General features: G+C 38.8%; 1 protein-coding gene across 1 annotated transcript in view; it reads right to left on the bottom strand.

Annotated features, from left to right (window-relative positions):
• Positions 1-8779: 8779 nt before the first annotated feature.
• Positions 8780-13570, bottom strand: part of Bdnf (brain derived neurotrophic factor) — a 30481-nt gene continuing 25690 nt past the window's right edge. Inside the window, exon 2 of the mRNA XM_026412272.2 lies at positions 8780-9544. Within this exon, the coding sequence (XP_026268057.2) occupies positions 8780-9544 (765 nt within the window). The remainder of the gene's footprint in view (positions 9545-13570) is intronic.

Genomic DNA, 13570 nt, shown 5'->3' with positions numbered 1-13570 from the left:
ATCAATTTCTCTGTGCCCTAGTTTCTACGTCTCTAGAGGAAGAGCACTAAAACTCCCACCAAGTTTATGGATTGTTAGTGGGTAAATCTGCACAAGGTGCTTAGCACTGCCTATCTGAAGCACGCTCTGGTCACTGTCACTGTGTGATGGGCAGGAGGCTCATCTATGGTGGGGGAAGAAGGCTGATGCCAAGGCTATTTTCAGAAATGTGACTGTGGCCCTGATTCTCTCTCATACTATGTGAGTTCATCCATTCCACCCTGGCTTCAGACATCAGCATTCGACTGGGATGATACTCAGAGGCAATAGGCTTCATTTGGAATATACATATCATCTAGAAAAGCGCCTCTAGTGTAGTATAGCTTCTCCATTTGTCTTATGTAGAAGGCTACCACTTAACTACTGAGCAGTATTACTGACGTCTTCCAAAAGACAAGTAACCCTGGATACTGACATAAACAATATGAGATACTCCCAGGAGTGAAAGAATATTAGAAAAGAATCTCTGAAGTCTGCTGTAGGTGAGCCCAGTTTATCGTGTTTGTAAATACTTTTTGAGGCTTTTGTGTATACTCCTCACTTTTCCAAGTGCTTTATGTGCATTGCCTCTTTCTGGTCTCACAAAATCCTGAGGGGAGTGGTGATATTTTTACATGTTTTTCTTTTTTTTAACATGAGGAAATGGAGGCACAGAGAAGGTAAGTGACTTTCCCACAGTCACAGAGCTAGAGTAGCAGAGCTAGGATTCAGATCCAGGGGTCTGGCTCCAAAATCTAATCTTAACTACCATACTATATGCATTCTGAGTGGGGAAAAGTTGGATCCCAGAGGAAACAGAGCCTGGTGGGCATGAAATGGGAGCAGAAGTGGATTGACCTAGAAAGAAAACAGGAGTTTCTGAGTCTCAGAACCAAAGGACCCTGGGCCAGGAATGAGCCAAAGTCAGATGGCTGGAATGAGGAATGCCAGACCCTGGCATGGCAATGAGGCTTGTCTCCTAAGCTGGCCAAGGCTACACTCAGAATGATTTCCTAATGGTTTATCATGAGACACTCTTGTTCTTAAGGGTATCCTCTTCAAGATGAGCATCTCTCTGGAGTGGCTAGGGGTGGAATGAAGCAAGCTGAGAGCTGCACATCCTTGGTGAAGGTATAAAGCTCAGAGGAATTAGGATGAAAGCCCATTTTGTCTCAAAGTTCTATCAACAGTGACGCTAAAGGATGCAGATCCAGCAGTTTAATCTAGCGTTTCCTGAATCTGCAACTCAGCCAAACACACTAGATCTCTCTTTGCCAGGCATCATGGAATATGGCACATATATAGGTAAGTATCCTTGCCTGGCTTTGAAGAAGGTTTAGAACCAAGCAGAAAGAGTCTACATCTTGAAGATCAGTGTTTTCTGCCTGGTTATGACAGAGCTGGGGACATTTTTATAGTTGCATATGAAAACCTTCCTTGGGGCACATTCCCCCCTCTTCAACCCCCATCCTGCCCCAGGGTGCTCTCTGATTTCAATCTTGTGGCAATTGCCAAGTAATAAGGTCACCAACAGTAGAAGGATACAGGAGATGGACAGTGAATTATCTAAGAATGTTCCCCCAGCCTTTCTGGGCTTCTGAAATCTCTTTCATCTCTTTTTTACTGCAGATGATGAAGTAGGAAGAATGGAATTGTAGTGTCTTAAGGCTTGAATTTACCTCCAAGACAGTATTGTTCAGCCTCTTTCTGTGACAAACAAGGGCTTAAAGGCTTAGGGAGAAGAAATGGGCTGGCCAGCCTAGTTAATGACTGAACTAACAGGACTCCTGGCTCCTAAGCCAGGGTTGTTGGAATTCAGTTTTCCATATTGCCTAATGGGTGGGAAATAAATTTGGATACCTTCTTCTTCATCCCACAATCAGAAAATCTTCAGATGCAGTTTGAAATTTTAAAAGGGAAGGAGTATGCACACATAGAGACATACACATATACACAGAGATGGTACAGGGAATGGGAATAGATTATCATTTCCAGAAATTAATTCCTACAATCAGGAAAAAGTATGCCACAAAGACTGGGGGTGCTCTTTTTATTTTCAAAGGGATCATTCTGCAGGGGTGAACCCAGGAATCCTCAGCTAGATGTTAACAGCTGATTAATTCAGAATGCTTATTTAATTTATGACCAATATGGCTTTATTTTACCGAGGGAGGGCCACGTTGGCATGGGCAAAGCCCGGCTCCCCAGATGGAATAATCTTTTCCTCATTAATTTGCTGAATGTTGCTTCTCATTTCTTGCAGTTGTTCCAAATGTGTTACAAACGACTACCTGCTCTGGATCCTGAATCTGCTATTGCTTTGAAATGAAAGGAAAAAAACAAAAATGGTTGGCTATAAATGGCAGTGAACTTTTATGATACACATTTCCATGCTTGCTTTTAAATCACCAGTGCACCCTCAGTACCCATTGCTCTTATGTTTTAGGAAATAGAAATATAGAAGGTTTGAATTTTGTTTGCCGGGTCACGGAAAGAGGTGGGTGCCTGACTAGGATCAGAACTCACAGTTACAAATTCTTGGGCCGTTCCATCTTCCAATTGTGTAGAACACATGGAAGGCTGATTGTTGAATCCCCTCTGTCCAGTGATTTTCAAATTTGTGTGGACACAGAATCACCCGGAGGTTGTTAAAACAGATTGCTGGGCCCTATCCTGAGCATTTAATTCAGTAAAGCTAGGGTGGAGCCTGATAATATGGTTTTCTAACATGTTCCCAGAGATTCTGCTACTGCTGCTGGTTGGACACCATGCTCTGAAAATCACTGTTAGTCCACTGGCAGAAGACATAGGCACTGTGTGTACTGTTTAAAAGATTGTACTTTATTTCTTTTTCCCCTCTGACATGCACCAAATTTCAGTTTAGAAACTATTTTTTAAATATTGTGGCTCAGTAGAGTGTACAGCCTGACTAAACAAATTTGTGCACTGCAGTACTTGATATGGATTTTTCCAAAATGTGAGCACTTATGCTAGACAAAAATATTTCCCCTGGGTTCAGCCATTCTACGCAAACCAGCTCCTGGTTTCTAAGGAACCATTTGAAATAGAATACAGTACCAAAGTGCAGAGCTGTGGAAGGATCCTTACGTGCTTTCTAAATGTGGAGTGTACACCTCAAACTCAGTATTTCAACTAACCCTTTTTGGTCCTTTACAAACTTAAGACATACCCTACCATTAATTAAAGCATTTTCTGTGAGATTTTTTTTTTTTTCAGGATAGATGGCACATTTTTCCAAAGGAAAGTACTTTTGTTTTGCCAGATTAAAAAAAAACAGCAGGTCACACTTGAATATATAATGAATGCAAAGGCCTTGTTTAGTGTGTGTGTGGTAGCATTTATTAATTGAAATATTAGCTTTTACAATTCCATGCTACTGACATTATCAAGTACACACAGGATTTATTTTATTCAGAAAAGCAAATGGTGGGGTGGTGGTGGGGAGTTTTTGCTCTGGTGATTGGTGCCTACCAAATTATAGAAGGGGATGAGGTAAAGGCCTATAGAAATCCTATAGTGTATCACATCAATAGCTCTTTTTGTTAATGAGGAATATAAGGTGTAAAAGACCACAGTATGTTTCTGTTAATATTTAAATATTTTCTTCAGGAAATTCACTGCATCTAATCACACTTCAAAAAGCAAGGAGTTTGCATTCATTTCCCCCCTACACAGAACAGTGGCAAGAATTGAAAGAAAAGATGAAGATACTTAGAAGATTGGAGGCAGAGGTACAGGCAGGGTGCTTACTGGCTGGAATGGCCATACACTGTAGTGTATTGGTGTGGCTGCATCCACTCTAGTCACTATACCTGGCTCTTAGGTAATGAATTCACCAGCCCCAGTTAGTTCAATGTAACCAACAAGAATCAGAGTCCTAGCCACTTCCCCTACCCCTTCTACCCCAAATCAAAAACCACTCTTAAAACAACAGTTAACCCACAGCTAAAAGAATGGCCCAGGTTTCATCAAACACTTATTTTGCTTTGAGGTTGGATTACATTATGCATAGATCTTTCTATGCTCAATACTTATCTACCTGTACTTATGAACACGCATTGTTTCTCATCACTCTTTACCAACAGTGGCTTACCAAAAATGTAGCTATTTCACTAAAACTGACTGACAGAGTAAGCTCAATGCTAGAACACAAGAGACAGGAATGTTTTCCTTTAGGCGTAAGTCCTGATGCTGCTGGAGTGCTGGCTGAGCAAGGACTGACAGTTTTTGGTGGTTCAAGAGGTGTTTGACACATATTAAAAAAAAAAAAAAAAGACATTTTACCTAGAGTCTAGTAACCAGTTAAATGAATGAGGGACAATTCATTTAACTAATTCCTTCTAAGTTTTAACTAATTCCTTCTAAGGTTTAGTTCAAATTCTTACTCAGAATTGTGATATTACTCATAGAACTAGTATAGGGAATAAAGACTTCATAGACACAGCATGACCACAGAGGCTTACTAATATGGCAAAAAAAAAAAAAAAACAATAGATGAAAGCAATGATCTGAGTCTTTTCCAAGATTCTTAATGATTAAGCAGGTTTACCTTCTTACCTAAAGAATGCAGTACAAATTGATTACTCCAAGTTAGTTAATGGATATCTCCTTTTCATTGTTGTTTCTCTGACCTCATCCCCTATTGAAAACTTTGTCATGTTTACCAAACTCCATTAACTTCAAGTAATTTGAATGACACATTTGATTTTCGCTTATTCCTCAACCCTTCATATAAGTTAGTCTTTTTCAACTAGGATAATTGGTTAAGTCGGAAGTATAACAAAGTTCTAATTCCCTGGCTGGGCTGTCATGACTGGCAAGTCAAGGTCTTCTCTTCCAGTGCAAGTAAATTCACTGGACAGATTATAATAGAGCAGTTCATCTCATTCGATCTGTTCTTCCATATACATAACACAAGTCAATGTTTGTTATGACTTTCCTGATCCTTATTTATAAGACAATACAAGAGGAAACCATGTGTGTATGTTTGAAATAGAAATGATACATTGCACAGATATAGTTCACCACGTTCTGGGATGGGTTGTTCAGTGTTCAAATGGGGAGTCTGAAGAGTAGGAACAGATGCTTTTTTTCCTTAATGGCCCTTTCTCTAATTTAAAATCCTTCCATTTATTTCCCTAAGATTTAGTGATAACTTTAAACACTTTAACTAAATTACCCAGCGGCTTGGCAGCCATCACGGAGGCAAATCTTTTTAGAAATCCTAGCAATCTGTTAGATCATGGGTACTATGATATAAAATCTTCGTGTTCCATGTACAAAAATTAAATCAATGCAATAGATACAAATACGTGCTGCAAATGGCATTGTTTCCAAACCAAGGGGACATGACCTGTCTCCAAATATTGAATATCTACATTTTTTTTCCAGTAGTTGACTTTCTAAATTTGGGCCAATTTATTCTCATTATCCCTAAATAGACCTACTTTGATTTTTTTTAACAGTTATTTTATAGTCAAATAGAGCCAGCCAGCCCTGATTCATGGATCTGGATGTTGCTAGGATACATGGTTTGGTATTTGATGAAAGTATATCACTTCAAAGGGAAAAACTTTCAAGTGTCCTAGAAAATGACATTCTGTTTTCCACCCTGGAAGACAGAATCAATCCTAGAGCTTCTCAGAAGCTCACAGACTGCAGGATTGGCCTTCCAGTGCTTTGAAATTAGCATCCTCTCTGGAGGGCTATTCAATTGCTGCTACTAGTCAGGTTGATCTTAAAGCAAGGAACACACGTATTTATAATAAAACACGTTTTCATGTTTGTTTTACAGTGAAGAGAAAAAACCCAGAACCCCCAGATTTTATGTACTTTGAAAATATATTTAAAAACATTAAAAATTCTATATTTAAAACATATATTATATGTTAATTGGTACACTTAAATAGAACTTGTATTTACAATAGGCTTCTGATGCGGTTAAGTTTTAATGCCAAATTTTTTCAATAACATAATTATATAAATATACTAAAATACAATAAATATTTTTTCTTGTTTTACATGGTGAATAATATCTTTACCATAGAGAGAACAAGGCCACAGACATTTACTTACATTTTCAATGAGAATCACCATAAAAAAGCAACAGGCCTGCTGCCATGCATGAAACACTTCTGCCACAAAGAGACCACAGCAAGACTTTAAAAACAGAACAGAACAGAACAGAACAAGAACGAACAGCAACAGAGAGAGAGAGAGTTTAACAAAATAAATCTTAGTTCAACATAAACCACCAAGCATGTGACTGTGATGTATCTCATTGGGTAAGAGAGAGCCACTGACCACACAATTGCTGAAATGTCTCCTGCGAAACTTAACAGATCTGGCCCCTGCAGTACCTTAAGATTGTGGATAGGGACTTGTTTGTTTTTTAAATGTTGTCCCTCAAAAGGAAGCTGCGAAAAGTTAGCATACAGCAGACATTCCAAAAGCATTCCTTACAGATGAAAAATAATTACAAAGATAATATTGTTGAACGGCACAACAAAACAAACCTATACTACATAAAGTCTTTCTTCATTTAAAGATATGTATTCAGATTGTACTCTAAAAGACAGGCTACCTCTAAACGAAAAGACAGAAATTTGCTGACAGCATCTTCACTCCCTGGGTCACAATGGACATCCTTGTTTGCTTATTCCTCACCCTGCAACAATTGCTTGCAGCTTTTTCTGATACTCTAGGACACTGTTCCAGGTGGTAAACACTATCATTTCCAGGTGTGGAAGTGAGCTGAATGGGTAGATAGCTTAGCACTAATTTTCACTGGGATCCACTTTTCCCAGGAACACTATTTCAGATTCCTAATTTGACCTCTCCTAACCCAAAATGGTAGAGGTGAAGCAGTGACCCTCTCCTTGAACAGACAGAATGGGCAGGAGGTTGCTGTGACCTTCACTTGGGGAGCAAAGCTTTGTCAGCTCTGTTCTGGCCTCTTCTATGGAGCCAAGCACCTTCCCAAGTCTTGTCTCTGGACAAGATTTCTATCTTTTTTTCAGGCCTTCATCATTCGGCCTGAGTTTGGGGGCCTTTTCCTGTTCTCTCCTTTGACCAAAAGTTCTCAAAATATAAAACCCTGGTTTCCTCAAGTGTAGTTTCAAAGCAAGTATGTGTTCTTGTAGCAGACATCTTCTATTTCATTGCATCAATCTCATGATAGCAAATGCCACATTTGACTCCAAATCTGCTCCAGGCGAGTCCAACTTTATGCACAATTATCCAGGAGAGGAATGGAGGGCATAAGTCAGCTTGGGTATGGTCCTCCAGTGGAGAACCTCTTGAGCACAGTTAGATAATGTAGGCACTTAAAGCATGAGGTCCAAGCAACTTAACACATGTCATTCCAGAGCCACCTCTGAAGGGTGCTTCTGAGGCTTTCCTTTTGGAAAGTCTTAAGTGCCATTCCCCACCTCTACCTAGGCCTTGGGATGGCCACTCAAAAATTCCTCCTGCATTGCCCGGAAATGGTACATTCTACCCAGCCTCCACAGGGCTGTTTAGACTCATTTCACTGGCTCTCATCTAGGTGTTTCTGAGTTCATACAGAACTCTACCTTTCACTTGCAAGACACCATGAAGTCTTACCATATTTTTTTAAAGCATTACCATGATTTACCCAAATGTTTACTCCTCATAAAAAAGAATCTTGATTTCTGGGTTACTTCCTGATGTTCTTTTTTCTCTTCTTTAAAAAAATAAAAATCACTGTTTCCACAAGTGCCACAATGTGACACAATTTATTCACTTGTTCACCACAGTGGTAAAATATTTTTAGGGCATGAGATTCATTTTTCTTCCTTAAGACAAAGCAAAACAACGAGGGAATCAAAGGGGAGGGAGGGAGGGAAAGAATGTGCTTTGAGCAAAGGTAGGTTCTTCCAATAAAAGATGCTTTCCCTAACCCACATCCAATGGGTTGGGGGAGGGGGATCTGGGAGGTGCATCATGGGAAGTGGAGTGTGAGCATTTTATGCAGTTGCCTTAATTTTTATTCACTTTCCGGTCATCTGATTGATATTGCAAACAACTTTACAACATATAAATGTATCTTTTATAAACCAGAATAGACACTGAAGAAGTTCTTTGCCCATCCCTACTCCCTGTGGGAACTAAAAAAAAAGAAACAAAACAAACAAACAAACAAAAGAAAACACAAAACAAACAAAAATATACCCCTCCCATCCCCCATCCCCCTAAGCCAGTAAAGCAATGACAACAGCACCTTGACATTGTTTTAATTCCAACGCTATCAGAAGTTAAAAGCAGTAAAACAGATATAGTACTAACAAGAACGAAGATACTTACTGTCTAAAATGTAAACGGAATGTTTTGGTTCAAATTTTTGTTTTTTGTTTTTTGTGTTTTTGTCTGTTTTCTGAAAGAGGACAGTTTATTATCAATTCACAATTAAAGCAGCATGCAATTTATTATTATTTTTTTTAAACTTTTTATGTTTTCAATTCTTGGCAACGGCAACAAACCACAACATTATCGAGGAATGTAATGCAGACTTTTTAAAGTTGTGCGCAAATGACTGTTTCCCTTCTGGTCATGGATATGTCCAATAAATAGATTGTAGAACCACTGTACTGTATAAACTTCATTTATACATGCAGTTCATAAAATTATTTTTTTTTCTTAACTGAATAATTTACCCTGTTATGTATATATACAAATAGAATAATTTTTGTCTCAATATAATCTATACAACATAAATCCACTATCTTCCCCTCTTAATGGTCAATGTACATACACAGGAAGTGTCTATCCTTATGAACCGCCAGCCAATTCGCTTTTTGCTATCCATGGTGAGGGCCCGCACGTACGACTGGGTAGTTCGGCACTGGGAGTTCCAGTGCCTTTTGTCTATGCCCCTGCAGCCTTCTTTCGTGTAGCCCATGGGATTGCACTTGGTCTCGTAGAAGTATTGCTTCAGTTGGCCTTTCGACACAGGGACTTTTTCCAGGACGGTGACGGTTCCACCCGACATGTCCACTGCAGTCTTTTTATCTGCCGCTGTTACCCACTCACTAATACTGTCACACACACTGAGCTCCCCGCGGCGGGCAGGGTCGGAGTGGCGCCGGACCCTCATAGACATGTTTGCAGCATCCAGGTAATTTTTGTATTCCTCAAGCAGAAAGAGAAGAGGAGGCTCCAAAGGCACTTGACTACTGAGCATCACCCTGGAAGTGTACAAGTCCGCGTCCTTATTGTTTTCTTCATGGGGCCGAACTTTCTGGTCCTCATCCAACAGCTCTTCAATCACGTGTTCAAAAGTGTCAGCCAATGAGGTGAGGCCTCGTGAACCTGCCTTGGGCCCATTCACGCTCTCCAGAGTCCCTTGGGTCCGCACACCTGGGTAAGCCAAGCTGCCTTGTCCTCGGACGTTGGCTTCTTTCATGGGGGCAGCCTTCATGCAACCAAAGTATGAAATAACCATAGTAAGGAAAAGGATGGTCATCACTCTTCTCACCTGGTGGAACTAAAGGAGAAAGCAGAAAAAAAAAATACAAAGAAACTGGTTAGGGCTTTTTCTCTCTCTCTCTCTCTCTCTCTTTTTTTTTCTTTTCCTCACAGGGATACCATGTGGCCCATCTGATTGTAATTCCAGACTATTCTGCGGGGTCAAGGTTTTTTACGTCTTGGTGATCAACTCCAGCTGCACTAGACACAAATCAATGTCAGTAGTGTGCAATATGTGGTTTAATATAAACCAGAGACATGCAGTGTTCTCCCCAGGACTTAGCATATAAACCTGAGATTAAATGGCTTCTAAGCAAGTGAAAAAATTGTGGCTTCATTTCTCCTCTTTCCTCCCACTTTAACAGCTTCGTAAGTTTAATTTTTAATGATCTATGCTCATGCTGTCACAAGAAACACAAAATCAGAAATGTTACTAAGCAACAATTGCAAACGAAGTGTTTTTTTCAAGTTAGCAATGCTGTCCCTTTGTAGGAATGTGTGACAAAAACAGCAGTGGCCTAAGGGATCCGATGGATCTCTCTGGCTATGTGATGCCTAGTCATGAACAGCCATCAGAGAGCTATAAGGAGTCTTTACATTATTTTTCTTCTCTCACAGAGATAATCTATTATAGTGAAGATGATAGATATTTCTACTGGATTTTACAGACAGGGAAAACAAAGACCATACAGGACTGGCCTTGTGTCATTAAAAAAAAAAAAAGTTTATATTAGAAATCGGGGTTCTCAAACCCAGTGTTCTTTCCACTACACCTGGGTGGTCATCACTAAAAATGTTTTGCTTATTCCCAAACAGAAATCATTTTCTCTACATTCATTCTAATGATGTTTCTATGCCTGAGGCTGATGTCATGAAAACAATGTGTCAACTTAGAAAAAACTGGAAAAGTCAGCATTAACAAGGAATTTAAGTGAATTTCAAATGCCTCCCATATGCAGACTCCGCGTTTATCTCCACAAATTCTCTGAAGCCCTCACCCTTTGACTTTTCTGCCTAGTATACTGATCTTGCTAGAAATTTCAACTTCTCTTTTTATTGGTCCTGTGTGTGTGTGTGTAAACTCTTGAGTTTATCATGACTTTAAAAAAAATCTGAGTTGTATTTTACACACTTTGGAATAGGCAGTTAGTGCTTCTTTCTGTGTGTTTGAAGTTTCCTGGGAAGTCCCTTAATGGCACACCACAAAATTAATCTCTTCCTGTTTGCCAGAGGGTTTCTCTACTAAATTTGGCTCTACATCTGCAAGCATTCTCTAGGAAGCCAATTAGGATAAACGAATAAGTAAAATGAAAACATACCTATGGACCAACCCAAGGTCACCGTCAGGTGTTGAAGGACTTAAGAATCACTTACCTGCAGTACTGTGTCCCTTAGTAGTAAAGAGTAGCATTCCCCAGCCCTGACACTCTAACTTTATTTATCCCAACTTATCAGTTCCAGAGCATAGACTTATAAAAAGACAGACATACTCACATGTGCACACGTGCACATGTGCACACACACACACACACAAAGTGTCATCATGCTGTGAAAGTCCCTAGGAAAAGAGATTATTTCTGCCCATTAAGTGTTACTAAACACAAAGCCAACCTACCTCCAGTCATTAAGCCATAGTGCAGAAATGGCTGAAGACTTTTGTATTGAAAAATCAAATGTTTCTGTGCTCCACTTTTGAAAGAGAGAACATTTTCTACCACCAAGAAACTATATCATCCTTAAATACCAATTTCCTCATAGATTCACTCTCAATTTGCACATAAGCAAGCATACTCATAAGTGTATGGACAGCACAGTGATCTGAGATTAGGAAGGGCAAGTTGGTTTGTATTAAATATGGTTGTTCATTCTGCTAATATTTAAAGTTTTGTAAATATTCTGGATTCTGCATCATCAAAGAAATGGATCCTCCAAGGAGGTTTCTATTCTGGGCAGGCGGTATTTCCATCATTGAATGAAAGAAAACCCTTTCTCCTAATAATCCCAGTCCAAATTAAAATAACCCCAGGGCATCCTCATATTTAGGTCAATTAAAGAATGCAAATTTAGGAGACTTTACTATAGTCACCTATATCATATTGGTGGAAATCTGCTGTTATCAATAATTTTTAATACCATTACTTACAAATCTATGATACCATCAATTTAAAGCCCACCATTTTATGTACTGCCAAAAAAGAAAACTGCAAACTATTGCTTTGTGTTTAGAACTTTTATTCCATATTTACAGAAAGAGTTATTTTTGACTTATCTGGAAGCATTTTTTTCCTATATAATTTTGTGCATACTTTTTAAATAAAGCAAAGTAAATTTCTTAAGGCAGTGGCAACTATTCAGTGACTAGATAACCAACAATAACAAGATAATGTCAAGATAATGGAAGATGCAAGCCCACTGGACAAATGTTTTTTAAAAAGTGAATTTTAGAATGAATGACATGTAAGTTTAATAAGTGTTTACTCATACTAACTGTGTATAATGGTGTGAGGTACTGAGGCATCTTACTTTATTATCACTACACTAATGAGTCTTTTAATGATACCTTTTTCTATCCTTGACTTGAGGTTTACTCTGCCTTTCACTGGTCTCATTTACCTTTTTATTAATAGCTTTATTAGAAAAGTAATTAGTGCTTTACGGATGATTTTCTCATCAGTGCCACAAGCAAATACTCTGAAGAAACAACTGGCATCTGAATAAATATCACTTGGCTTTCATTGTAAGTCCAAACATGGCAGCATCCAAAGCTGAACATCAGCAGAGATTCAGTTATTAACCACATGCTGATAAAGTCAAATCCCAAACCACCAGCCCTGCCCTCTGAGTGGCACTTCTGCAAGTCTGTCTACCTACACTAAGGACCTCAAGTAAATGAATGCAACAACAAACTCAATACTTTCTGTCAGAACAAATGGTACTTGCCACCTTTTCTTTTTTTAACAACATTTTCTGATATTTTGGGCAATCCAAGTGGAGGCTAGAAATTCTGGAATGAAGTTTGAACATGAATTGCCTAATCATGTTTTCCTTCAAAATATTTCTACTATCAATCCCTTTTTTTTCTACCCAACTTCTCCACCTTGGCTCAGCCCTCACCATCTCATTTTGTGACTCTAATGTCCCTTTACTGTATTGGACATCCTTATAACTCCATTCAACTCTGATGAACATTTCCTGATGGACTACTCTCATGCTATTGTCTTACACAAAAATTTGCAATGACTTTTTTGTTCCATCAGATCAAATCTAGCCTCGTATTCAACACTGTCCAAGATCTGGCCTCACTCTACTTAGCTAACTTTCCCACATTACTCAATGCTTCACTTTCTTATTATTGTGGTTCATCACTGCTGATCTGATCAGGCCAGAGAGCTTTGTTGTTTGGAAGTGACTTGTTTTGCTTATTTTGACAAGTTAATTGATTGATCAATCAATCTCTCCCTCCCTGCTTCCTTCCCTTTCTTTCCCTAACTCTACCTAAATCTTGCTTACTCTTCATTGACCTGGTTCAAGCATCGTAGCATACCTGCCACCTTCTCTAATGAATCTAGTACACACTGCCTTCTTCTTTAAAATTCCCCATTATTACTTTATTTAGAACTTCATTCCCTACTCACTCATTAATGGCATTTGCTAATTAAAACTAGTCTTCAGTTGGAAGATAAACTCTCTGAGGGACTGGATCATGTTTGATCTCCCATAATGCTAACACAGAAAATTTAGTAGTAGGAATTAGTAAAAACTTACTAATAGGTTTATTAAATCAGGAGAAAAAGACAGTTCTGACATAATTTTCATAAAAAGCCTTTTTCTTTGGAAAGAAACAGTGAAAGTTTCAGGTAAATTATGGGCTGTACTAACCTAAATTATAAGCTCTAAGGAATTTGACAAATGGCAATTATGAGCCACAATTTCTTGAGTTCTTTGAATGGGGTAAAACTTTGAATAATTAAAAAGCAAACAATGCTACTATATATTAACTGCTCTGCTATATCCTGTGTTGCTCTGTTTCTAATGGATCTATGGG

The sequence above is a fragment of the Urocitellus parryii genome, chromosome 4 (genome assembly GCF_045843805.1).
Source record: "Urocitellus parryii isolate mUroPar1 chromosome 4, mUroPar1.hap1, whole genome shotgun sequence".
Classification (NCBI taxonomy): domain Eukaryota; kingdom Metazoa; phylum Chordata; class Mammalia; order Rodentia; family Sciuridae; genus Urocitellus; species Urocitellus parryii.
The sequence above is the reverse complement of the archived record's forward strand: the minus strand, read 5'-3'. Positions and strand labels throughout refer to the sequence as shown.